Source organism: Bubalus bubalis, chromosome 2 (genome assembly GCF_019923935.1).
Source record: "Bubalus bubalis isolate 160015118507 breed Murrah chromosome 2, NDDB_SH_1, whole genome shotgun sequence".
Taxonomy (NCBI): domain Eukaryota; kingdom Metazoa; phylum Chordata; class Mammalia; order Artiodactyla; family Bovidae; genus Bubalus; species Bubalus bubalis.
Genome location: NC_059158.1, coordinates 28726982 through 28752696, shown reverse-complemented (window position 1 = coordinate 28752696; position 25715 = coordinate 28726982). Strand labels below are relative to the sequence as shown.

The following is a 25715-nucleotide window of genomic DNA, read 5'->3' as shown; positions in this document are numbered from 1 at the left end:
AATTATAGATGGATCATTACAGACAGCGGAGTCCTGAGAAGCCAGACATCTGCTCCTCACATGAATGCACTCACCTCCTAGAGACCAGGCTGCCATCATGCTCTGGAAGCTCGTGGAGAATGTCAAGTACGAAGATATCTATGAGGTGAGCCGACACCCCCAGATGCATCTTAGAGCTTTGCAGATAGAGAATTTGAGCTTCTTGACACCCCAACTCATCTATATTTTTAAGCTATTTGCTTGTAGATTTCCGGCCGGTTTTCTCAGCTTTCTCTAACTTTTCGAAAAGCTGGCTTGGGGAGACTTCGACATTCTGAAAAGGGACCTTAAGGTGGAAATCTGACTACTTTAACCTAGGAGATTTCTCTGATTTTTCGTATTTTATTTTTCTTTCTCTCTTCCTCGCCCCCCACTCCTTCAGGATCTGATGAGGAACGGGTGCTAGTGAATGTGGGCAGAGAAAATAGAGACCAATAAAGGCAGAGGCTCCTCGTTTTGAGTGTGGGAGAGAATTAGACTTTCAAGCCTCCTTCGCAACAGACTCGGGCTTTGAATTTTTATTTTTAATAAAAATTTTGAGATCGATAACAAACGGATCCAAGTAGAGCACGAAAAATTAGGAGGGTGGTCAACGAACAGACGGATAGATGGATGTAGAGAGCGCGCAAGCCAAGGAGCCATAGCAGACAATTTTTTTAATTTTCTTTTTTTCTTTCATGTTTCGCTTCTTTGAGACTCGGGGCGTACAAACGGCCCCATGTCTTGGCATTTTTAACGAAATTTTGTACCCGGGTTGAGTGCGCACGGTTCGTTAGCGCTGAGGCCAGGGGGACTCCCCCCTCGGATGGAGATGCTGTCTGCAGCCCGGTGGGCGTCTGCCTCCTTGGGGCCGGGCGCGCGGGCCGTGCGCTCGGGTCTCGGGCGCCGACGGAGCGGCGGGGCGGCTGAGCTGCGCGCGGGACGGGCGGCAGGAAGGAGCGGGGACAGCGGCCCAGGCCCGCGGAACTTCGCTCCGAGCGCACCAGCCGGGGAGCCCCCGAATTAGGGGCTAGGGGGAAAGGGGAAAGCGAAGATTCCGAGGAGAAGTCGAGAGAGGGAAGAGAGAAAGAAAAGCTTGGAGGAAGGTGAAAGGAAAGGGGCAGAGGAATTGGGGAAGGGGGAGGTGGAAGCTGGCGAGCGGGCGGTGGCCGGAGATCGGGAGGGAGTCGGAGAGGGGACGTTGAGAAGCCAAGGCTCGGGCGATCGGCGCGGGAAGCGCTGGGTCGGACGAAGCGGTCGCGGTGGAACGCAGAGGATCCCCAACCCGCGGGGGACACGCCACCCCGCCCACTCCGGGACGATCCCAGAAAGCCGGACGGGGAGCCGCCTTGCGGTCCCTGGGAGTGGGCTCCTCCCGACTCCGCCGGCCCAGCCCCGCGACCCAGACCGCGGCTCCGAGGAGCCGGCGCGCGCCTTACGGCCACTGGTGGAGTTTCAGAGGCAGCGCCCCGCGCCCGCGCCAGGAATCTCCCAGCTCTGCCCAGCCCCAAGTCTTGATTTTGGGGTGTGTGTGTGTGTGTGTGTGTGTGTGCGTGTGCGTGTGTGAGTGAGAGAGAGGAGAGAGGAGATTCGTCTTTCTGCGCAATGATGACTTGGGGCTTTCCTTTCCTCTTTGTGGTTGTGTATTGACTGTAACAGAGAGCCGCGCCTCCGCCTGGTGGGGTTTGTTTCGGTTCGGCCTCCTTTTCTTTCTTTAAGAGCCGGGATAATGGTCAAGTCGAAGGCGCTAGAACCGTCCTAAAGAATGTGAGCGCCCAAAGTGGGCTTGGCGCGGGCTGGGATGGGACCACGGTGTAAATAGCTCCGGGTATATAGAGGGGCTTCACTGGGTTCCGAAAAGTAAGCAGGATAAAACTCGTTCTAAGAGTCCAGAAGTAGACTAGCTAAATGGGAGGGAGGAAGGAGGAAGAGGGAGGGGTGGAGTGGAAGGGGGAAAGAGGGGAGAATAAAGAGGGTGGGGGAGAGGAGAGACCGACGGAGAGAGACAAGAGATACTGCAGGTACTCCTATCTGCCTAATTTTTCTGCTCAAAAAAATATAAGAGAACGCGAAGCCGGTGGAAGGAGTCTATTTAAGTCCGGAGGAAGGTTGAACTTTAACAGAAATGGCAGTCAGGCCAGTTGAACGGGTTCCTGAAACGTCCAAAAAGGTTTTCTGTTGCCCCTGGCTTTGCCTGGAAAGGATAACTTTAGTGTACTTGAAGATTGATTGCATATATTTTAAATTGACGTTAAAAAAAATCACAGACTGCAGGAGCACTAACGAGGGAAAGGCTACACAAGGGATGCAAAGCCCCCCATCTCGCCTCTGTCCTTTAATAAATAAGCATCATCTCCAGTATACTGTGAAAGTCTGTAAACGTCTCTGTAAACAGCCGGGCCCACCGGTTCCTTTGCTCTCCCCTCCAAAGGGGGAGGCAACGCCTTTTTATTTTGTTTTGTAATCTGCACGCCAAGCACCTAGGGCGATCAGTTCTTCCCATTAGGAAAGTCCCTCTCCAGGAACCTAGACACCTACGGTTCAGCACAAGACCCCAAGGATGCTCTCTTCTTCACCGTCTGGTCCAGGGGAGCAGGGGCTGCTTTATGCGCGTCCCTGGCTCAGTTAATTGAAGTTCTGCCTCTTTCCTGCTAAACTTTTTCCCCCGGTCTGCCTTTGCCAGCCCCCTCGTCTGATTACATCTAGTAATTCTCCACTGAATGAACGTCATTTACAATAGTAGGGGAGCTCTGCGCCCGCTGCTGCTTCACGCTCCATTTGTCCTCCATTCTCCCTTTAAAGTACTCGTGTAATATTAATAGTCATGAATATCAATTATTATGAGGCGGTGTAGGCAAGCGGAGGGAGGAAGGGGCGCCCGAGCAGTCTGAGCCCAGCTTCGGGCGGAAGAGGACTGCTCCTGGAGCCCCGAAGAACCGCAGAAGAAAAAAGGCCAAAAAGACAAGCAAGAGGCCGATGAACAGCTCTGTCTGTGTGTGACAGGCGTCGCCAATCTCGTTTGGGGGTGGGGGGGATTTTTTTTTTTTTTTTTTTGATGGCTTGTCCTGGAAACACCTCAAGCTCGGCTCCTGTGTCCAGCTCGTTTCTCTGCTGGACTCCTTGATTTTTTTTTTTAAATCATTGTTTGATTTTGAGCAGTAACCAGGCTTTTTTTTCCAGATGTTAGTCCACACCTATTCATCCATGGTGAGTCTGGATTCACGTTGTACCAGAATTGCATGCTCTCTCCTCTCACTGTCTCTCTGTCTCTGTCTCTTGTGTGTGCGTCTCACTCTCGCTCTCGTCTCTGTCTTCCTTCCAGCGCCTTTGGCTTGGTAATTTAGCACCATAATTGGACGAGGCTGCAGCTGCTTCTCTGCATTGTGTGTTTGTCTGAGCTCCATGAGTCAGCTGGGGAGTAGGGGGAGGCCGAAGAGAAAAACTTTTTATTTGCCATCGCAGTTGGGAAATTTAGGTGACTATTTCTCCTGAAAGAACCATGGGGACTTTACCATGGCATTTCCAGAGAGGAGAGGTAGAAACACACACACTCAGGCACACCTTCCCCTTTCACTGAGTTCAGCAGTCCACTTAGGACCAACACTAAGTTGTCTAGGCCTTTTGTTTTTATTTTTTGGTTTCCCCCCTCCCAACCCCAGGTCTTTCATCTTCATACCCTGGAGTAGGGACAATATTAGATATTGAAAAGCAACCTTAGAAAGAACTCCTTTGAACCGCAGTTCAACTTAATTTAAGACGGACTCAGGATATGATTTTTGAATGAGATTCATTTCAACCCAACACTACATAAATTATTTAATTCCTCTTGGGGAGGAAGGGGTGACAGGAAACTCAGATCAGGCAGATTCCTAGGTGTCCTGGAATGACCAGGTGGTGTTGGGGAACTCCTGGCCAGCGGGCTGGGTTGCCAGAAAGGCAGAAGTTGGTTTTGAACGAGAGGAGCAGCACAGAAAATAGTAGGAAGTTTTATTTGTTATGCTTTGGACCTCTGGAAGAGTTAGAAAAACATAGTCTAAAACACCCAGAAGAACAAATACAGTGTATTAGACTCCTGTATTTTTCATTAGGGAATTGATCATCTCCCCCAACCCCATACACACTGTTACTTTACCTCATCCCTTTTGCCGGCTTTGCACCCCAACAGAAGGCTTAGATGTTGGTTCAGTGGGTGAGTCGCCCCCATGTTCCCCCAAAGCCTCGCGTTTGGAATTGCTGAAATCATGTACCCTCTGAGTCAGCTTGGGAGGCTAAGTTTCAGACTCTTGTTTCCCCTGTCCTGGGAAGAGGATGCCCAAGCCGGGTTTCTCCATCTGTCGCTTGTGTTTTTTGTTTTTGTTTTTTTCCTTCCCCTTCTCTCTCTCTCTCTCCTCTCCGCTCCCAGGACCGGCACGATGGCGTCCCGAGTCACAGCTCGCGGCTCTCCCAGCTGGGCTCGGTGTCCCAAGGACCTTACTCCAGCGCCCCGCCGCTGTCGCACACCCCGTCGTCAGATTTCCAGCCGCCCTACTTCCCGCCCCCCTACCAGCCGCTCCCTTACCACCAGAGCCAGGACCCCTACTCCCACGTCAACGACCCCTACTCCCTGAACCCCCTCCACCAGCCCCAGCAGCATCCCTGGGGGCAACGGCAGCGGCAAGAAGTGGGTTCAGAAGCCGGTTCTCTCCTGCCCCAGCCTCGGGCCGCCTTGCCCCAGCTCTCGGGCCTCGACCCCCGGAGGGACTACCATTCGGTCCGCCGGCCCGACGTGCTTCTGCACTCAGCACACCACGGCCTTGACGCGGGCATGGGGGACAGCCTCTCGCTGCACGGCCTCGGCCATCCAGGCATGGAGGACGTCCAGGTAACGGCACACAATAAACAAGTAACAAATGCCCAGGGAGGGGGGACGGGTGGGGAGGGACAGCTCTGTCTTTTGGAGGGGTGGAGGGAGGGTAGCTTGTATAGGAGCAGCTGGACTCGATGTATGTAACTGTGTATTACCTGTATGACTCTCTAGTGGCATTTTCTGGGGTTTCGATGACGAAAGCTAGAAGTGTGAGAAATGAAAGAATGAAGGAGAAAAGTGTACTGTGTTTTGCTAGTTTGGGGTCATTAGAATCAAAGCTAGGTGTTTTTGTCTTGCCTTAGCTAGGGTACTCCTTCCTGTTCTCTTGGCATTGTGTAACCAGGCCGGGTGCCCTCTCAACCTACCCCCCTGGGTCTGGCCCCCTGACGTGGCAGGTGGAATCCTGGCTGCCCGGAGGCTGGAGCTGCAGCATGGAGGTGCAGGGACCTCTATAGAGGTTCCTGCTAAATTTGCAAAGACTCTGTTAAGCATGACAATGCACACTGGAAGAAAAATGTGTTATTTTGTTCAAGCCAGGTCTTACTTTGAATGTCCCATAAGCTGTAGAACCCTTTTCCAAGAGAACTGAGCTCCAGAGGCAGCATCTGAGCAATGGAAGATTTATGGGGAGAGACCCAGAAAGTCATAATTCTGTTAGGGGGTTCATGAGGACACATACCATTTTGGAGGTTCTTTTCCCCCCTTTGAACCATGAAACGGCAGTGGAGCAACATTGTCCACGTCCTTCCCCAGTCCTTCTTTCTGCTAGCACCCTCCTCTCCCCAGTGTCACCAGTTGAAGAGGCATCACATGTTTGTTTCTTAAAACAAAAGGCTCCAAACACCCCCCCACCCCGTCACTATCCCATCTGCAACCTACACAATGGAGCCTGATTTGGTGGAGAATACTTGGTTCAATTCAACAAAGAAACATCAAAGAAATGATTTCTGAAAACTGGGTGATTCTGAGCAGGTCTCCTTTTGCTCTTTTAGTCTCTAGAAAAGATAAATATGGTTGAAAGGTTTTCAAGTGATTCTTCAATCTCATTGGCATGGTTGTCTATATTACGCACCATTATAGCCATACCTCTAAAGCGAAGGAACGTGAAATGGGAAAGAGAAAGGGTGCATGAGTCTCTTCTCTTTACCTTGCTGAAGAAAATGTATTTTGAACAGTTAAAATGTGGTGATAGCATTAAATGCTGTCTGTGTCTCGTCTATGATGGTTTACTGATTTAGGGGAAATTTAGTTATTTAGCATTTCCAGAAATAATGGAATCACCTGAGTTGTGGCTGGATTGCCCATAGTCATAGGTGGTAGTTTTGTTGATTTAACCAAGTTTAACTGTTTCTGTCCTGAAGGTAATTGCTCATTTCAGAATATCATATGAGAAAGGAAATATTCAATAGTGTGTGTGTGTGTGTTTAATGCATTGGGGTAATACTTGTCTAGGGGGGAAAGTTTTTAAATTAACCTTTGTGGGTATGGTTCAAAGTGCTAGATAATGAAAGTGGATCAACTCATCAGCATTGCTGTTGGCAACGCTACATTGGCTGTGTCACTACCACTCTGCAGGCGGGGTGGCTCAGGCTACTAAACCCAGAGACTGCACCCAAAGAGGGAACAGGTTTCTTTGCTTTTAGTCATTTTATTGTATTTTTAAGGCAGAATTGTGAGAACTTTGGAGGGTTTGGTCAGATGCAAGAGGCGAGAATAAAACAGGTCAGGTTGGTGTGTGTTTGGGAGAATACCTTCATGGAAGTTGCGGCTGGAGCTCAGGCCCCGGGAGGTGGAGAGAGCCCAGAGCAGAGAAATCGAAGGCCCGGGCCCTGACAGAGCCCAGAGCAGAGAAAGCGAAGGCCCGGGGCCCTGGCTGCTCCCCGCCCACCCCATCTCTCCCTGTCCCTCCCCCGGAAGCATCTCAGCAGGTCCCCTGGCAAGGTGGGGAGGCCCGGGAGACTTTCTCAGGGTCGACCCTCGCTCGCTCGGTGCCAGGGGTCAAGAGGAATTCACCCTGAGTCTTCCCAGGAGAAAGGGAGGATCTCTGCCTCCCACGCGGTGACAGGCCTCCTGACGCCGGGTGTGCTTGACAAGACATGGGGCAGGTGACAAAGACAGACAGGGGAAGAGATGAACCAAAGATGAGACCCCCTGAATCCAGAGGCTGCGCCTCCTCTGTTCCATCCCAGAGGCTCCCCTTCTGAGTTAGGGATCAGGAGTGCAGGGGACTATGTGGCAGGAGCGTCTGGCGGTTTCAGCGTTTCCCATTTCCTGCCTCTGCGGTATGGGTGGGCTGCGCCCCCCCATCTGTAAAAAGGGACCAGAGGTGCCTCAGCCTGGACCCCAGTCACTTGTTCCATCTCAGGGGCCTAGTGTGTGTCCCGGATCTATGTCAGCCCAGCCGTGATCCGGCAGATACCAGGGAGCTGCCAGGCCAAGGAGCGGGGAGTGGCCTCTCAGCCAAGGGTCCTCACCTGGCCCAGGGTCCGGGGCAAGATGTTGTGTGACCCAGACACACACGCGGGGCACCGCCCCGATCGTGAGAGAAGCAAAGGAGAAGAGCTAATTAACCAAATGCTTCTAATATTTTTTAAATGAAACTATAAAACCCTGTCAATTTCTATTTCAATTTACTCACAGGGGCTATTAAACCAGCAAATCGCTGTTTGGGTTCTGGTATGCTACATTTCACCCATTGTGTGTGTGTGTGTGTGTGTGTGTGTGTGCGCGCGCGCGCGCGCGCACGGGCAGGCACGCAGGGAGTGGGGACAGTGTTAAAAACTCAGAAAAAAAAGCATCAGAAAGAAAGAGAGCTGGAGATGATACTTAGTTTGGAGTTTGATCAGTTGCTGTGAACACCTCTTTCCTTCTTCTAGTCTTTGCTCTCTAACCTCTCATCACCTCTCCTACCTGAGTGTAAACATATGAAGATGTTAAGTCAAAGCCCCTACACACACGCACACACATACACACGCAAACACACCCTACTGTCTTAAAGCAACCCCTGGTATCACTTTTAACTAAAGAAGTCTAGTAATTACGAGTCTGAGTTGTTTTTCCGAGCTTCCGCATGCAGTCCTAATTAAATCTTTACGATCCTCCCTGTGACGATTAAGCGCCAGCATGCTGCGTGAATATCCTGTACAAAAACCCAGCAGGCGGCCGTAATTAGATAGAAAATCAGACAAGAGCCTTCTCATTAACTACCACAACTACCCCACGTCGCTGATGAGGCGTATATACATATTTACGTACCGACGTGAGGGTGAGGTGTGGGGGGGCACGGTCCTGGCCCGTAAGATCGCGGGTCTGCCCGTCCACAGACACAGGCGAATATTTCTGTCCTGCGTGGACACGTCGCCACTGTAGACACGTGAGCACAGAAAGGCGTGAATCTTGTGTGTACGCGCCCGGTGTGCATGGTGGGGTCTCCTGGGAGTTCCGAACAAGTTACATGAAGCATTTTTTTTTTAAGCATTTTCTTTTTACTTTAAGATGGAGATGGCATGTTGCAACATGGAAAATGGTTCTTATGGGGAATAACAATTTTCCTCATCTTTCTGAGAACAGAGGAGTGGCTATTAAAAACGAAAAGAAACAAATTAACATGCCCCCTCCGTGATTAGATCATCTCGTTTCTAATGTGCTGCTTGTTTGGGGTAGACAGTCTCTTCCTTGTGATGAACACACACCCTGTCTGGGGATACAGCTTGAGTGGGTGGGAGGTACTGTCTAAACACAGCCTCCCTCTTAAGCCCTTTGCTTTTTACTCATCTGTAGAGAGGGTGACAGATTGGTCCAAACAGGTTTGTAAGGATCAAGGAAAGCGGCTGGACATTGCAGGAAAGGCTAACACTGATTTTCAGTGGGGAGTAGAGGGTGGGAATCCACCGCTTTTGGATGCCCTGGGATGCACAGCTAGAAGCCTAGTGCATCCTGACAGCAAGAATATCATTCTAACAGCCATTTCCCCTCTGAAGTGCAGCCAACATCTAGGGTCAAAATTTTCCTTCTCTGGAATGCAACTGGCAAGAAAGGTGACTGTTCTTTGCCATGACCCAGGTGCTGCTCACCGGGAGATCCTGTGTGTGTGTGTGTGTGTGTGTGTGTGTGTGTGTGCGCATGTCTGTAGTTACGGCCTTCCTAACAGGTGTGCTTCTTGTTGGGCAGCAGCAGTGGCAGGGGGAGCAGATTGTGCAGGTCCCTCGCAGGGACTGTCCTGCAGCAGGAAGCTCACACAGCACTGAGATGTGTGTGAACCGCAGTGGGTGTGCGGTCCTGACGGCCTGCAAACGTGTTCCTATGTGTTGCTGTTTGCATTCCATTCCAAATTGCTCAGACTTTAATTAAAATCTTATAATGTAAACTATTATGTATTTGTAAAATGACTCTGGGGTTAAGATGCACTGGGATAGCATAGAAAACAGACATCGCTCTGACTAATATCGGTGGAAATCTTTCAGTGGCTGCCAAATTTTCACAATTCATAAGAGCGAATAATATAAGTTTATGTGTCTATGTAATATCTATGTTTAATATAATCACTAAACCAATCCTGCATCCCAGATGCCTCTCAGTTTCCTCTTTCCTCTTCTTCCATTGGAAGAATTTATAATTTGGGTGAATTTCATTTCTGTGTCCATTTGGAGGTAATAATAATAATAATAAAACCTCCCTTTGTGAATTAATATAAATGGAAATAACAGAAACTCCAGTTTGGAATGACATGATTTATGTGTGCGATTCTTTATTATCCAGTCGATTTGAATAGTGATGTTTTTATATTCACAGTCAGTTGAAGATGCCAATAACAGCGGCATGAATCTATTGGACCAGTCTGTCATAAAAAAAGGTATGGATTCTTCTCCCCCCCACCAAAGTAAGCAAAGTTTTCCTGTGCATTCACGTCTTTATGATGCGTTTTCACTTTGAAGGACTTCATTGTTTTATAAGACACCAGTGTTTGTTCACAGTCATAGGACAGTGGCTATCTGGATGAAAATGCTTTTTGGGAAGAAGGGATGGGGGTGGGGGACTGAAGGCAGAAACCCTGATGAGAGAGACAGAGACCATTGCCATTTTTCTCACAGTACATTCGCTAGCAATCCTAGATACATCATAAATAATTGAACTACCATTCTGTATGGTTGGGAAACACTGCTTTCAAAAATATGAGGTAATTATTTCATTGATAACTGGAGTTTGTTGAGCCAAACCCTATGCCATTGGGGCAGCTCCTTCTCTCCTTGCTTTTGTATTTTGGGGTGGTAATTTTGTTCCCAGTTCTCTGTGTTTTACGAGTTGTTTCTTCAGATTTTTTTTTTTTTAATTGTGCCAAATGTGTCGCTAATATGCTCTTCCTGAGAAACTGAGCTGGCCTCTGAACATTTCTCAATCTTCCTACATATGCATTCATGATTTAGTGTGACTGTGGAATCACCCCATACTGGTAAAGGGCATGTGATATTAACAAATGTTTGCAGTCTCTTGTACAGCTGTAAGCAAAATAATTAACTAATTAAACTAATTAAATGTAATTACAATAACTCATTTCGGGCGTATTGCAGCTGCTTAATTTTCCCCCCCTCTTCTCTGACAGTCACTGAGAGAATGCCTGGCGATTAGTGTGGCTGCCAAAAGGCCCGAATGTCATTCACATGCCACAAATTTAGGAGCTTGAATGTGTAAACAGTGCAATCTTTAATTATCGCAAGAACCGGTATTTGGAGCTACAGTTTTAACTACTGTAACCCTTTTTTTATCGATGCTGGAGATAAAGGCCTGTCCTTCTGTTTGGTGTCAACAATCCCTAGCTGCAGTCACTTTTGATTCATTTGAGCCAGATGACATTCACAAAAACAATTAAAAGGGAAAGGATGGTTTAAAAGTAATGCCGAGTCAAGCCGGTAGAGTAGGAGGGTTGTGAAGGAAGGATTGCAAGCAGGATGAGGTGTGTTCAATTTTCTGCTCTTACAAAAGCAGAAAAAGTCACTTTGAGAGGTGGGAGGCGGAGAGGGGAGGCTGTACTTGAAATGATGCCATTTGGCTTTTGAATGTAATATCCTGAAGAAGACTAGTAGGGTTTGGGGTAAAAGTATTTAAGTGTTCCTCCAAATGTCTCCGACTCTTCCTTAGATAGAATCGTTTTGGATTTTTAATGCCAGGGTTTGGGTTCGCTGGGACACTTGGGCTTGCGCTTTGATTTGCACGTGCACTCACAGCTCACTTTCACCGTTCCCTCCTGGGTCTTCTCTTCTGGTTAATTGCTGGTTGATGGGATGGGGGCGGGGGGCGGGGGTTAGTATGGGGAGGAGGAGAGGTGCTTCTTCATTGGCTTTGGCTTTCTTGGTTTCTTTTCTAGTTTCTGTCCCTTTTCATGGAAAGCTAGAATCCCTTAGCTCCGAGTTCTCTATGGGGGCTGAAACAGCATCGGGGCTGGCGGTGGGGCATGCCCAACTGATGACCAATTAGAAATATTATTAATAGGTCAATAAAAATATTTGGAACTGAACTTGCCTAACAAAATGGAGCTGAAAATATTCTTAGATGTGGATGCTTTGGTTTCAGGGCTTGTGTATGTTTGTCAGTGAAATGTGAATATGTGTGTATATATGAGGATCTCCAGGAATAAGAAAAGGAGAATATTGACTAACGTGGCGGTTTCTGGTTTTGGAAATATGGACTACTTTTTATGCCCCCTGCAAACCTTTTTAAAAATGCACAGCCTAACACATCTAAGTGGCACCCCAGTCATTCTATTGATTTAAGGAGTGTGGTATGAATATGAAGTGTGAGGTCAAGTCCATTATTTAATATTTCAGGTATTTGCTTTATTACATGACGAAAAGATCCTAATATTATATTTTTATCTTTAGAGAGCCATGGGCAAAAGTGGAATAAGTGGTTGATTTACTTTTCTAGATCACTATGAACCACTTAAAATAAGGTTATGGATTCATTAGCTCTTTCCCTGCCCTCTGGTCTCCCGTCTTTGCCCCTCCCCCACCTTTATGAGGAAGAGATTAATTTCATGAAAGAAGAGGTGAGAACATTTCCTGGACGAAATATTCTAAATTTCAACAACTGGCAAGGGACCTGGTTGCTTTATTTGCTTTCTAATGGGCTTTTAGAGAGATTTTTAAAGGTCTACCTTATTAATAAAGTGGCAGCAACCGGCCCAGGTTCAGGTTTCTCTGCCTCTGTGTATATTTAAGGGAGAAAACTTAGACATAAAGGATATAGGTCTCTGTGTGTGTGCGCGCGCGTGTGTCTCTCTAATTATGCAAGGTCTCCGTCCTAAAATTTAACCCTGTCCAGTTTTTCACCCCTGTTGATATCACCCCATTGATTGTAGGCTAGCTCTCTTGTTATGTTTGCTATCTGGGCTTAGCTGACATTTCTGAAGTAATTTAGTTAAGAGGAAATGAGTTGTTCCCAGTAGAGAGAGCAAACGAGTGGAGTGAAGGTAGCCAACGTGATAAATGGCTCTTTCATTTGAAGATCTCCAGAGCTCGTTTACGGCTAATTTTCTGTATTGGCCCCCTTTGAGCTATTAATGCAATCGGCAGGGACTGGGGCCCCTCTCCTCTTAGCTGCCCCATTAGAGCTCCCATTAAGCCAGCGAGTCTCAACTCCATGGCAGGAGTTGGGGGCGGGGGGAGTAATGAAAGGTGCTTTTTAAACTCTCCTAATCTAAACCGGCAGAGGGTGGTTAATACGATTTGAAGGGGGCTGGTCAATGAGCAATCAATAAAGTAATAATGAGAAGGATTCGGTACATTAACAGTCTAAAAATCCAACGAGACATTAAAAAATCATTCTTAACTCTCAGTTCCATTAAGATTAGGAATCTGGGCCGGGCAGGGGGTGGGGTGGTGCCCAGCTCCTATAAATGATCACTGCCACTCTTCCACCAGCCTAAAGAAGGCTCACCTAGGCTTTTAGAAAGTTTTTGGTGCAATTAGAGGCCAATATGCAATCGACTGGACATCTTAGACAGCAGAAAAAGATGCTGGGATTTCTTGGAATGACTGGCATGGCTGGAGGCCAAAGTCCAAGTGTTATAACTATGGGGCATTTTCACTGGTCTTAGGGATATCCTGTTTGGTTAGTTTCAGTTCAGCTTCTTGGTTCTCTCCCACTTTTTTCCGTTAGTTCTGGCCTCTTCCCCACATAAACACTTTGATTGGTGTGGATTTTCTCTGAGTATGGGGGGTGATAGAGAAATTGCCAATTTCTATTACAAGGGGTTCTGTTGAGATTCCGCCTTCTGACCTAGGAGGTCAAAGCACCCAGTCTGTCAGAACCTTTGAGAAGGCTATGAGTTTCCTCTCAAAGGGAGAGGTTCATGTTTTCAGAGCTGACTTGGGTCCCCATCGGCCTTTATTCAACTAGAGACTCTCAGCTACATTCCAGCCACCCAGGGAGTAATCAGAGTTCATCTAATTTCAAAGCTGGAAAGGTTAGACACTCTTCTCCAACTCCCACCCCCACCCTCCAGTGAGGAAATTGAGAAGGAGAGAAGACAAATGACTTTCTCAAGGTCCCACACACTGAGTTAAATGATGGGATCCAACCCAGTTTCCAGCCTCTTAGGCTTTGCCCCTAAAGGATGCCAACACTGGATGTTTGTAGTTTTCTTCTGTTCTGGCTTTCTCTGTGAGAATCCTTTTATGTTTTTTCTTCAGGATTTCAGTGCTCATGTTTATACACATGCTCTTATACACATATGGAAAAACATTTAGCCCTCAGGTAGATGAGCAGCAATGTAAGTATGAGGAAAAGGGTGATGTACTGGTGAGAAGTAACTATTTCAAGCAATGCTCCATCTCTTGCTGCTTCCAGGTGTGCAAGTGAAAGTGAAAGTGAAGTCACTCAGTCGTACTCTTTGCAACCCTGTGGACTATTGTCCACCAGGCTCCTCCGTCCATGGGATTCTCCAGGCAAGAATACTGGAGTGGGTTGCTATTTCCTTCTCCAGGGGTTCTTCCTAACCCAGGGATCGAACCCAGGTCTCGTGCATTGCAGACAGAGGCTTTAACCTCTGAGCCACCAGGGAAGCCCCAAAAGATACCTCGAATAGCAGAGGTTTCCATATTTAAGTCCGAGCACCTTTCAGAGGGACTTAGGCTTCAGTCCATTAGATGGGTTCATTTCTTCCTTCTCTCCCACCAACAGATCAGAACCACAGAAGACCTGCCTCCAGTCAAACACAGAGATATCAGAGCTGTGATTTCATACTTAAGTGTAAAGATGAAACGCTACCTTATTAACACTTTGGCTCTATAGAGTCCACTAATGAATAAGATTTTATCCAATCAGTTTTCCTTCTACTCTTCAAATTAAACTCCAGTCCCTGTAATGAAATATTGATCGATTTTTAAACCTCTGTTCTTCTGCCCCCATATAATGCAAGTTAAAAGGGAGGGGGGCAAGTTTTGTGGGTGTTACATCCAGAAGTTGGCTACGCTATCCAACTGAGAACTGAAGAGGAAAAAAAAAATCCCACCCAGTTTTAATGTATGCACAGAAAATTGTAAACATGTAAAGAACTGAAAGCTTCACGCTGAGTTTTGCTATGCTCCATTTCCTTACCATTTCCTGCTGTCGCTTTAAACCTATCTTAGTCATCTCTGGGTTCCGTGAGCAGGAGCAGTGTGCTCATAATTACTAACAAATCAACCGGGCCCTGTTGCTCCCTGGGTTTATTGATAAGCTGGAGGAAAGCAGAAGGGAAAAGACAAAGAGAATAAAATATGGGGTTAATCAGCTGAGGAAAGCAGGTGTGAGAGTGGAGGGGAAGGTAGATGCTGGACTTAGACGAGTGTGAGACAAGACATGTGCAGAGTCTAGCTTAGGAGACCATTCAAAGGCCAGCATTTAGCACCTGAGGATGAGAGAGTGGAGGGTGTGAACGAGACTGATACTTAAATTCAAAAACAGAAATATAACCTGAAGTGCGTCTGCTCAAACAGTCTTGTCGGGCGGGGGTGGGGGAGAAGGGGAGTGAAAAAACATCACCACTCTCCCCTTCCTTCTCCCCCTAGACAGCAGAGTGCTGAGGGATGCTGCCTGGGTGGGTGATATTTAGGTAATAATGTATATGCAAAAGGTACAGCCCTTGGGAGGGAGCTATGGACATTCCCCAAAGGAAATTGCTCTTGTCAGGTAAATCAGGCAATTAACAATAGTGAAATTGAGGGCAGGCTATAAAATGTCTCGAAAGGCCTGGCTTTTCAAGAGATTTGGCACCTGGGACTGTGAAAAGCGGGCAAAATTCCAGTTCTCAGCAGATATTCAGTTATCTAGTATGGTAAATAGGAATTAACTTACTATTCCAAGTTGCTTGGCTGTGGGGGATGGGGGGGTTCTGTTAAAATGTTCTTTCTAAATACAGTAGAATTTAAATTTTTAAATGTTGCTGAATATCAAAGACAAAGCTTTTTATACAACTTATTTCTACAGTTCATACCATATTAAAACTACAAAGGGCCATCTGTATTTTGCAGAAAAGTTTTCCAAGGTTACCATGATCGTACATTATTTGTTTATAGTGCCTGCATATGAATCTGAAATACAGAAATCAGGACAGTAGTGGAAAAAAAGACATATTGAAATAGATGTGGATATTGTGTAAGAGAATTAAATGACAAGGGTGTTCCCACCCCAATCATTATTTTTTAAGTGACTTTAAATCCATATTTTACTCACATTTCCCTCAAATGGGAAGCACTTCACTGACTGTGATGAAGGGAATCAGAAAGAAGAAACCCCACTTTGTAATTGCCCCACTACCATGACATTGCACAATATTCACTTGGTTACCTGACATCATTCATTCAGCCGTGGGAGAGACTATATAGAGAGATCAGAAACTCTAAAATGTCTACTAAGAAGTAGAAAAAGGGAATGCTTGTCTCTCTGTCCACTGTCCTCAGAAAACCCTTTCTCCAGGCGTTTGTAAAGAGCCAAATGCAATTTATAGGAAATAGAAGATTTGAGACCTACTTTTTAGGAGTCTCTAAAATATCATGAAGGTCTGAATGCTGGGATCTGTGGTAGAGAGAATAAGCTGTTTCGAGAACACTCAGGGCGGTTAGTCTGTTCTAGTAAAGGGAGGTTATATAACTTGCTTGACATATGGGGTTCTAGGTTCCAGGGAGTAGAAAAAGCATATCTTTCTCTTACCAGGATTATAGAGTGAGACAGAGTCTTTATTAAAAAGGAAGAATGGAAGCATCCTTTTTCATGCCAGAAACATTGCATGTTTCAATAAGTCCCCTGGCCTGGTGATCACTGGAGAGGTGCTTGAGGGGCTTCAGATCCCCATGGAAGAAGCTAAGGTTTAAGGCAAGCCAGCAGGGAGTGTCGCCTGCCCAGTGGCCTGCAGAAAGAAAATGGGCATCAGCCGTGTAGAAGTCCAATCGAGGGAAACTGCCAGGGGACTGGGAAGCTGACCGTTCACTGTTCCTGGCTCCCAGCCTCTGGTTCTACCGAGCCCCGCCTCTTCCTAAGGTGCAGATGACACTGAAACACAATTAAACAGAAATACAGGCTGGAGAGACTGAATGCGCCTGGGTAGCAGTGGCAACCAGCTGTCAGCTCTTATTAACTTCTGCATAAAACATACCTTGAGTGCGGTTTGTTATCAATTACTTGCCGAAATGAAACAACTGGGGCAAGGCAAGACCGCCGCTCACATGAATTAGAGTGATTGGTTGATTGATCAGGGCACCTGTTGTAAATCATAACTGCTCCAAACAATCACCAGCCGGGTGCTTTACGTTAATTTGTAAACAAAATTCATGTCACCGCAGAATTGCTTTCACTGGAGAGGAGCATTTGGGTTCATTTCTAAATGAATCTGTTGTTAGGATATAGCAAAGAATGGGATCCACTGTAGAGAAATAAGCAGCTCTTTTGGGCCCAACTGCCCCAATTTAATGGTATTATTACTTGGCTGTTCTTGGGCAGAGTGACTGATGGGGCTCACCATCCTGATATTTGCCAGTGATGACCATAGATTTGTAACAAATAGGAGAGGAGGGAAGGGTTCCCATAAGGACCATTGGTATTACTATTTTATATCACTGATAGGGAGCATCGCCTTCAGGTTTCAGCACCAAATGTGATTATCAGGAGACAGATGAGGACATTAAGATTCAGAGAGCTTTAGTGAGATGTCTAAGGTCACACAGCCAACACGTGATGGAATCGGACTTGTCTGGCTTCACAGCACAATCCAAACTCTGGGTTGCGTGCTTTTCCTGATTCGTGTAGTGAGCGGGACTGTGGCAAGCCACTCTCACATGTCCACACTCTTGGGGTAAGTTTCCAGAGGTGATAGCTTTTGCATTTTGTTTGTACACAGAGCTCAGAGCTCGGAACGCACCGCGGAACCATGGGAACGAACACCTCCTCCTGTAGCTTTCCTCTTGGCGCCTGGCCTGTGGCCTCGCCCCTGCGCAGGCAGCGACACATTCATTCTATCGGCGGTCACTAGGATCAAAACCCGGTCACCTTTATGGCATTTTTTTTTCTCTCTCTAGTTCCGGTTCCTCCCAAATCTGTGACTTCTCTGATGATGAATAAAGATGGCTTCTTAGGAGGCATGTCCGTCAACACCGGCGAGGTGTTTTGCTCGGTCCCAGGCCGTTTGTCTCTGCTTAGTTCAACTTCAAAATACAAAGTAACTGTGGGAGAAGTTCAGAGACGGCTGTCGCCCCCCGAATGCCTCAATGCGTCTCTCCTCGGCGGCGTCCTCAGAAGGTAACCCACCACCCCAACCACTTTTTAATGCCGCGCGGTTGCCTAGCAACCGAATTCTGTAGCTTACAGCCGCCGCCACCACGTGCTCCCCGCCCAGCTCGAGCTTCCTTGCCCTCCCGCCAGCCTTGCGGGCCTGGGGACCTTCCACTTTCCCCGCCCTGTACCCGGCGCCCCTCTTCCCACTCCCAGGACCCTTCGGGGCATTCTCTATCTTGAGTGGGACCCCAAATCTGCACACACTTACCTAAAACAGGAGTATCATGGAGCAACCCCCTTCTCACCTGCAGTGTGCTCCGATCTCTTATTTTGTTTTAAAGTTTGGCGCCGACTAAGTTGATCCTGTCCCACTAATGCATCGTGCCCCGCGGTTTGAAAAGCTTTGTTCTAGACTTGTGTGACTTCCTTTCCTCAGTACCACTACCAAAAATAACAATGACACCATTTTAGAAGTATAGACAGGTATTCCTTGGGGCCTTTCATATGCTCCCCAGTGTTGGAGAAAGACAATCCATAGACTCCTTGTGGAAACTGGGGGAGGAGTTGGCTTTTATCTTAAAGATTCAAAGCCTCCCCAAAAGTCCCTGCCAACACCTGAACTCTTCCGTTAGTGCCTCCGATATGAAGGTGTGACATTGCATGACATGAACTTTTCAAGTTAGCCTATCTTGGGAGTTGAAACTCCCCTTCTTCCCTAAAAGTGGCCGGGTGAACAGCACAGCAAGAGAAGTCAGAGTAGGTTTTTTCTTGTATTTTTAGCACATAAAGGGGGATCATTGGGAAGAAGTAAGGGTGTGACCCACAGACTTTTTCATTTTGAGTCCTTTTGCTCTGCTCTGCTTTGTAATTCAGTTTCACAGGAGTCCTTTGATCTCTACAGTGTAGAAGTTTCTTTCAATCACCCCTAGGAATTGAGGGTGTGTGTGTATGAAACTTACTATGAGATTAAGTGAGATGATCAGTATAAAGCACTTATCATGTAACTAAACTCCTCTGGTGCTAGTTTTACTGTTATTATGATTGCTAATATCATCGTTAGATTCATGCTTCAGTCTTCCTTCCCCTTTTAACCCAACTCTATTTTATTGTGACTCGACCTCTTACTCTCAAAGCCCACCTGTTTCAGGCTGAGCCTTCTCCTTTCTGAACCACCCAGTTCTTCCCATCTTTCGGCAAGGTTGTACTTGCCGGCTTTGGCTCACCTCTCTGGCTCCATGACCAGGAAAGAGCTGGGCTTGTGCACGTGCAACTTCTACCTTCTCTGGACCCACAACCTACACCCTAATTATTCCCATCTGGTGTCATTTTTTATTCTCATGAGATAAAAGAACGACTCGATTTTTTTATGCTCTGTATTGCAGAAATTAAGCAAACCTCAGCAAACTATCAGCAAATAACCAAAAGGAAGAAAAAAAAAGTGCTAACCTCAAGTTAAAACCTCTTCAAGCTCCACTGGGCTTTAGATTGCTAAATCTAAACTTTGTTTCAGGAACACTCTGAGGTTAATCAGAATGTTAATTCTTGCAATTTCAGAGCCAAATCGAAAAATGGGGGGAGATCTTTGAGAGAAAGGCTAGAGAAAATCGGTTTGAATTTACCCGCCGGCAGACGCAAAGCAGCAAATGTCACGTTACTCACCTCCCTGGTGGAAGGTAAGCAAGACGTGTGGCCATTTCATGAAGTGGCAGAGTTTAACTGTTGGCTGAAAGCTGACATTTTACACGTTTCATGATTAACTGGAAATCATTGCACTTGTTGTGCCCTTATGAGTTGGATGTCAAGCATTTGCTTGAAAAGTTCAAAGGTCTTTTTACTTAGAGGGAGTGGCAATTGTCCGGAGGCCAAGGGATGTGTGCAAGGGTCCCTGAGCTCTGGAGAGTGCTCAGGTCTGGCCTCCAAGCCAGTGCAGGTGCCTCCAGGTGCAGGACATGGTGCCTGAAGCAACCTCTAACAAACTCAAGAATAACTCTGTAACCAGCAATCCCTTCTATACCCCTTCTCCTTCCCAAATTTTACCTCTGAATTGTCAGTAGTACTAAACACACTGTTGATTTGTGAAATTATTGTTGCATTCATGATCTCTAATGGTTATTTTAAAACTCATGTCACTTCCAGGGCCCCTATCTCCCGCTGATTACCTGGGATTTATTGAAATAGAGCTTCATAAGACCAGTGACCTAGGAGAAATACGGGTTGGGGATGAGGGGAATGGGAGGGGGGAGTTAGGAAACATGGAGGGGAATCATGTATGATCTTCAGTTGTAAATGTAAAGGCCCATACTTATAACAAGCACATTCTAATTTGCTCATCATTTTGGGATTGGAGATGATATTTATGGTATGTAATAAACAGGATCTTCTCCAGAGTCTAGAATAAGTGGATCTGCATTTGAATTTGTGGGTTGTGGAAGACACAGGAAATACAGCCAGAAGGGCCTAATAGAAAAAGTTGTAGAATCTTCTCTAGAGTCTAACATGTAGGTTTTGGGTTTTTCTTCTATTTTTATGGATACGATATTATGACACTACTTTGGGGAGTTAGTTTTTGGAGCAGGGGATCTTAGAATATTTAGGCAGCAACCATAAAGTCATCACATTGATAGGCATTGCACTTTGCCATCTTTTAGGCAAAGTTGTCTGGCACAAACTTACCCTCTAGAGGCAGAGGTGACCAAATGTCCAGACCACACTTATTACTGGTTGCCTCTCAGCCTGAGGGTTTTACTTTTTGCCCTTTAGCATATTGCTAAAAAATCACAATCTTCATTTTGAAAAGCAGTCAAGGTAATTTCAGCCCAAGACAGGGATTTGGGTGGGAAAGGAAAGGAACTGGAAAACCCACTGAAATGCCAATATTCCATTGGCAGTTTTCAGTATTATGAGTTGTTGTAAGCTGGAAGTGTTTGGTTACTATGCTAATGATGATTAAAAGTAGTCGTGCTCCTTAGAAATAATGCGGCTATGGGATAATTCAGCACATCTCTTTTTTATGTTAAGATCTTCCCTTGAACCCCTAAGGCTGTGTTTTTAAAGGGTAACAATGCTTTATTCAAAAGGGGTTTCCACATAAACTGAGGAGTCTCTCAGCTGTCCAGGTTTTCTATAGCTGCTGTGTCATCTTTGTGCAGTAGAAAGTCCTTAACTAGGAGAATGATGGCAGGAACCTCTGAAGAGGAGAAACCTGAAACCTAACTAGCAGGAAACTGACAAGGAGAATAAACATTTCATTGCTGGATAGACACTGATCCATATATGATTTACATATTCTTTAATATATGTGGACATAGGCACACAGGGATCTATATTTGTATATATTAATTATAGGAAGATACAAAAGTTAGGAAGACTTAAATTTTATTTAAAGCAGGAGTTAACACATTAGATGCTTATAAAAGGGGGTGGGGGGGCAGATCTGGCTTGAATGTTCAGTTCACTGTCTGTCTAGATGCAATTGCAAGGTGGCTCCCAAAAGTGGCCCACCTTTCCCTTAGGGCTGGGGTGTGGGAGACCTGAAACTATTCAGGGGTTGCCTAGCTAGGATTTGACTGGAAGCGTGATCAGGGAGAGGCTGGAAGGAGCAGCAGGAACAAAGTTTGTTCCATCAGCTTTAATCATGGCCTGAGAACCATGTTCATTTGGGCGCCCGTACCACCTTTAGTACTGCCCCCAAGAGTTGACCTGTTTTGTGAACAATAACAATAGACCAGGGAACACCTCCTGATCTTGGGATGGTCATGGGTGCTGATTATTTCCTCTGCGGCTGTCTTTTCAGGAGAAGCTGTTCATTTAGCTCGGGATTTTGGGTATATTTGCGAAACGGAGTTTCCCGCCAAAGCTGTTTCTGAATATTTAAACCGGCAGCACACGGACCCCAGTGACCTGCACTCCCGGAAGAACATGCTGCTGGCCACCAAGTGAGTGTCCTAAACTCATCCCTACTCCCAACCTGCGCAGCCACCTCTTTTGGGAGGAGGCGGTGGGAGCTCCCAACTCAGTGGCGAAAGCCGGTGGATTGCTGGTAGGGAGCCCTCCCAGCTCCGCCCCCCTGCGCGTGCCCACCCCTCAGCGTTGATTACGGGCTGTGTGCGTGTCAGTCTTCTCTGTTTCCTAGATTCTGAGAAGGATGGCTTTATTAATAGGAATCCAGGCTTTTTAACAATTCACATCCCCAGCCCTGGGGGTGACAGGCAGACCTTGGCGGGGTGGAGCCTTATTCCAGTTCTTCCTGCATCCCTGGATGCTTGTTTCTGCCCAGGTTGCACATCTTCCTGTCCTCCCCACACAGCCACGTGTGCTTGCTCAGGGTGTCGATATGTCACCCACGTGTACCCATCTCTACCCTCAGCTCTAATTACTCTCTTTCCAACGTTGCTGTTTGGCATCTTCCACAGAAGTAGAATTTACTACAACTCCAGAGGGGAAACTAGTAAATCTCTGGCTAAATTTAGGTCTAGAGCTCATTTGAACTTTTACAGTGGGTTTTCTATTTATTTGATTTACTCCTGTCTTTGGCTTCGATGTCATATTGCTGGTGTTTTATGGCCGGCTCAGGCCTTCGGTGGGCGGCGCTGCGTGCGCCCGCACGTTTCTCTCGCAGGCGCGGCCCAAGCAGCGGCGCTCATTTATTTAGTGCTCCAGGACGCGGTTTGTTCCGTTGACAGCGTAATTTAAAGAAATATATGGAAGGCTGAAAAATCATTTGCTCAAATTTGTCCAGATGTTTTTGAGACGTGATTGGAATTTGATTGCCCCTTTCCGCAGGGTCAAAAAATATTAATGTCCCAGAACTTTAATTGCTTACAGACCCCAGTTTGGGCTTTGAAGATTTAAAATGTTTGACTCTAAGCATTTGTTCTCCGCAGTTCAGAATTTCCTTTTTGGCACTTTGGTAATGAGTACAAACTTCAGGAAAGCCTTTAACCATCCTTTCCAACGATCAAAACCTGGCACCCACCTCTTTTTAGAAGGTTTTCCTTGATGTACTAACTAGCAATATAATAGATCTTTGTCAGTAAATTGCCCTCCCACCCCTTGCCCTTGGTGGCTAGCGGCAGGGGAACTGTTGGTGCTTTATAAAAGAGTAAAGGTACTTTGGGGAAAAAATAAAGCCAAACTGGATAAATTAGATAACAGGATTCCACAAACAACTCTGTGGTTTCCCTGAGGAGTGCTTGTGGCTTCTCTTAGGCCAGCATTTCTTAACCTGAGGTGAGCATCAGGATTGTCTGGGGAGCATTTCCAAGATAATTATTCGTGGACCTAGCCCCAGGCTCCCTGAATGGGAACCCAGGGAGGGTGAGGGTGAGGGTGGAGGCCTGGATGTGTTTGTTTGAACCCCACAGGTGATTCTGAGGAACCTCTGACTTAAGAAACAGCCCTCTTTAGGTCAAAACTGTTACCTGTTTCTTCCTGGTTGGGATGATATATGCCTGCATTTTGAACAGAGAAACCAGTGAGAGTATGCCTGGTAGTGTCTTCTACCCATCAGTCTTAAAACCAAAAACCCTTTCTGGCTGTTGCAGGTGGGGGAGGAGGTGTTTTCCATCTCCTCTGGCTGTTACTTCTCCTGGGAGTAATCCCCTTGGAATAGGTGCCTCAGAGTCACTCACATGAGCCTCCAGGCACTGGCCCTATTCATCTGTTGGCCAGGCCAGGTGTCACCAAGTGTCAGACCATCCCAGGGAGGCCTGGGATTGGAGTCCTGTAGTTTTTCTTTTTTCACCACCCTGGAGACCAGGTGGAGGCAGGCTGACAGAAGCCTGCCAGTCTATGAAAGGATTTGACCTTTGGGATGCCATGCCTCTGACCACAGCGAACCAAGCCTTTGGGCCTTGAGGGCTAAAATCCTTTTGTCCATCTCTTATATTAAAAATTTCTCAAGTAAGTTCAGTCCGTAGTTAGGTATGCAGGATTTCTAAGGCTGGGAGATTTGGGTGCCTTGAGGAATTAAAAACCTTCAACAAATAAAAATCTCCCCTCCCTGGAGTCTTAACCATCTACCTTTAGGTTTTATTTAAACAATGTGGGACTCCTTTTATATGGACAACAATCCTGTTGTATAAAGATCTTTCGTAGCTACACTTTAAAAGAAAGGGGAAAAAAGGGGAGATGGTGGTGGTGGGAATACCTCCCTTCTCAAATACTGCAGGTAAACAGCTTTTTGCTTTGAATGGAATCAGCATTCTCTCCTGGAATAAACAGTTGCTTGCCCTGGGCCATGCACAGCTCCAGCAATCTGCTTCTGTGAGAGGGACAGGCTTGTGGCCCAGGGCCCTAAATCTTTCTGGGCTTTCTGAGCCTGATCGCCAAGAGGTTGGAGAGGCAGGAGAGAGGAGGGGGAAAGGGCTTTAAAAAGAACTGTCAGGTAAGAGCTAAAAATGACTGAATATTCCAAATCAAATGCTAAAAGCCTAGCGATTTTCCCAAAGCGAGGTTTATGCAGTTTCCTGCATAATGAAGGCGGCGGGGGCGGGGTGGGGGGGGGGGGCGGTGCGGGGGGCCGGGGGAGAGCGGGAAATGGGCAGGGGAAGGGGCTGCCAAAAAGGCCAGGCTTTGGGATGGAAGGGGTGCCTCACCTCCCCACCCCCGCTTTCCTTCCAGTCCCAGCTGCTCGAGAAGGCCGGCCGGGCGCTGGGAAGGGAAACAGAGCGGAATCGCCCACATTAGCCTCGCTCCCCGGCTCTCCGGTGACCGGGCGCCTCTGGGCTTGTGTGAGCAGTCTCCTTTCTAATGCCAATGACAACGACACTGAGGGTGGTGTTTGTTTGTTTGTTATTGTGGTTGTTGTTCCTCTTCCGCCCCATTTGCAGGCAACTTTGTAAAGAATTTACGGATCTGCTGGCTCAGGACCGGACTCCGATTGGGAACAGCCGGCCCAGCCCCATCCTGGAGCCGGGGATCCAGAGTTGCCTCACGCACTTCAGCCTCATCACGCATGGCTTCGGCGCCCCGGCCATTTGCGCCGCGCTCACGGCCCTGCAGAACTATCTCACCGAGGCGCTCAAAGGCATGGACAAGATGTTCTTGAACAACACCACCACTAACAGGCACACGTCTGGGGAAGGCCCAGGTAGTAAAACTGGCGACAAGGAGGAGAAACACAGGAAATGAAAAATTTAAAAAAAAAAAAAAAGGAAAAATGTTTTAAATACAAAAGGAAAACAGAAACAAATTTTAATTTTAGCTTTAAAAATATTGGATTGGCTTTGGAAGAATTATATTAGGTAGATACACATACAATCAAAATTTTAAAAAACAAAACTAAATAACTTAAAAAAAAACTGAGGCGTACCACGGAGCAACAGTATCGGTTCTCAGTGTCTATTTCAAGATACACTTGGAGACCACCGTCCGGATTTTCCACTTCGGTTCTTTCGAGCTTAGTAATACTGATAATAATAATAATAAAAACATGATTTTTTCCCTTTGGAAAATAAACATAAGACTAAACATGAGAAAACGCTAACTTATTGGAAGAAAATCGGAGAAACCTTGTCGGTGTCAGTGCTTTGAGAGCTGGTTGACTGAGACGCACGAACTTTTTAAATTTTTAATATATTTTTAGGAAACTGGCAGTCCCCGCCTTTCCACCTCACCTCACCCCTCTCCCAGCCACCCTTTTCTACGTTGCCCTTCCTCCCTCTGGCTGTCACGGGAATCTTCCGGGATGAAAAGGCGTGTGGTTAGCCCTCAGGCACGGTGACTGCGGTCCCCTCGATGCCCCCGCCCCGCCCCGCGTCCTTAACTCACCGGTGCCCCAGCTCCCGGGCCGTTTGCATAATTAGGGAGGGCGAGGGCGGGAGGGGCGGGAGGCCCTCGGGGACGCAGGCGGTGGCTGCAGCTCTGGGGCCGGCCGGCCGGCCGAGCGGAGGCTCCCGCGGCCGAGGAAAATCCGGACCAATAAGTTGATTGAGACTCATCATCAGTTGCTTTCAGAAACCTTACTAGTTCCCAGCCTTGCCGGCATCTGCCTACCGAGCATCTTGCATTTGTTATCCTATTTGTCATCTACCAATTTTAAGAACTATAGTAAAACCAAAACACAATATGAATACGTTGATTAGTATGTAATTCCTTCGGAGGGGTA

The 25715-nt window shown here is 46.9% G+C and overlaps 1 protein-coding gene and 1 long non-coding RNA gene across 4 annotated transcripts; one reads left to right on the top strand and one right to left on the bottom strand.

The window, feature by feature from the left end:
- On the top strand, nt 1-24874 carry TFAP2B (transcription factor AP-2 beta). 3 transcript variants are annotated; one of them, XM_006056753.4, is made up of 8 exons: nt 10-145; nt 3199-3225; nt 4421-4879; nt 9656-9716; nt 17413-17632; nt 19163-19281; nt 21402-21543; nt 24439-24874. In XM_006056753.4, exons 1-8 carry the CDS (start codon nt 65-67, stop codon nt 24737-24739), a joined length of 1410 nt encoding a protein of 469 aa, XP_006056815.1. In that variant the 5' UTR covers nt 10-64; the 3' UTR covers nt 24740-24874. The 3 variants fall into 3 exon arrangements, with proteins under 3 accessions (XP_006056818.1, XP_006056815.1, XP_044785032.2); XM_006056756.4 differs by lacking the exon at nt 3199-3225 and having other exon boundaries at nt 1-145; XM_044929097.2 differs by lacking the exons at nt 10-145; nt 3199-3225; nt 4421-4879 and adding an exon at nt 8530-8901.
- On the bottom strand, nt 15822-17413 carry LOC123329688. Its single transcript, XR_006545206.2, has 2 exons — nt 16494-17413; nt 15822-16390 (listed from the first exon to the last, which is right to left on the bottom strand). It is a non-coding gene; the product is annotated as an uncharacterized LOC123329688 (long non-coding RNA).
- Nucleotides 24875-25715: the final 841 nt, after the last annotated feature.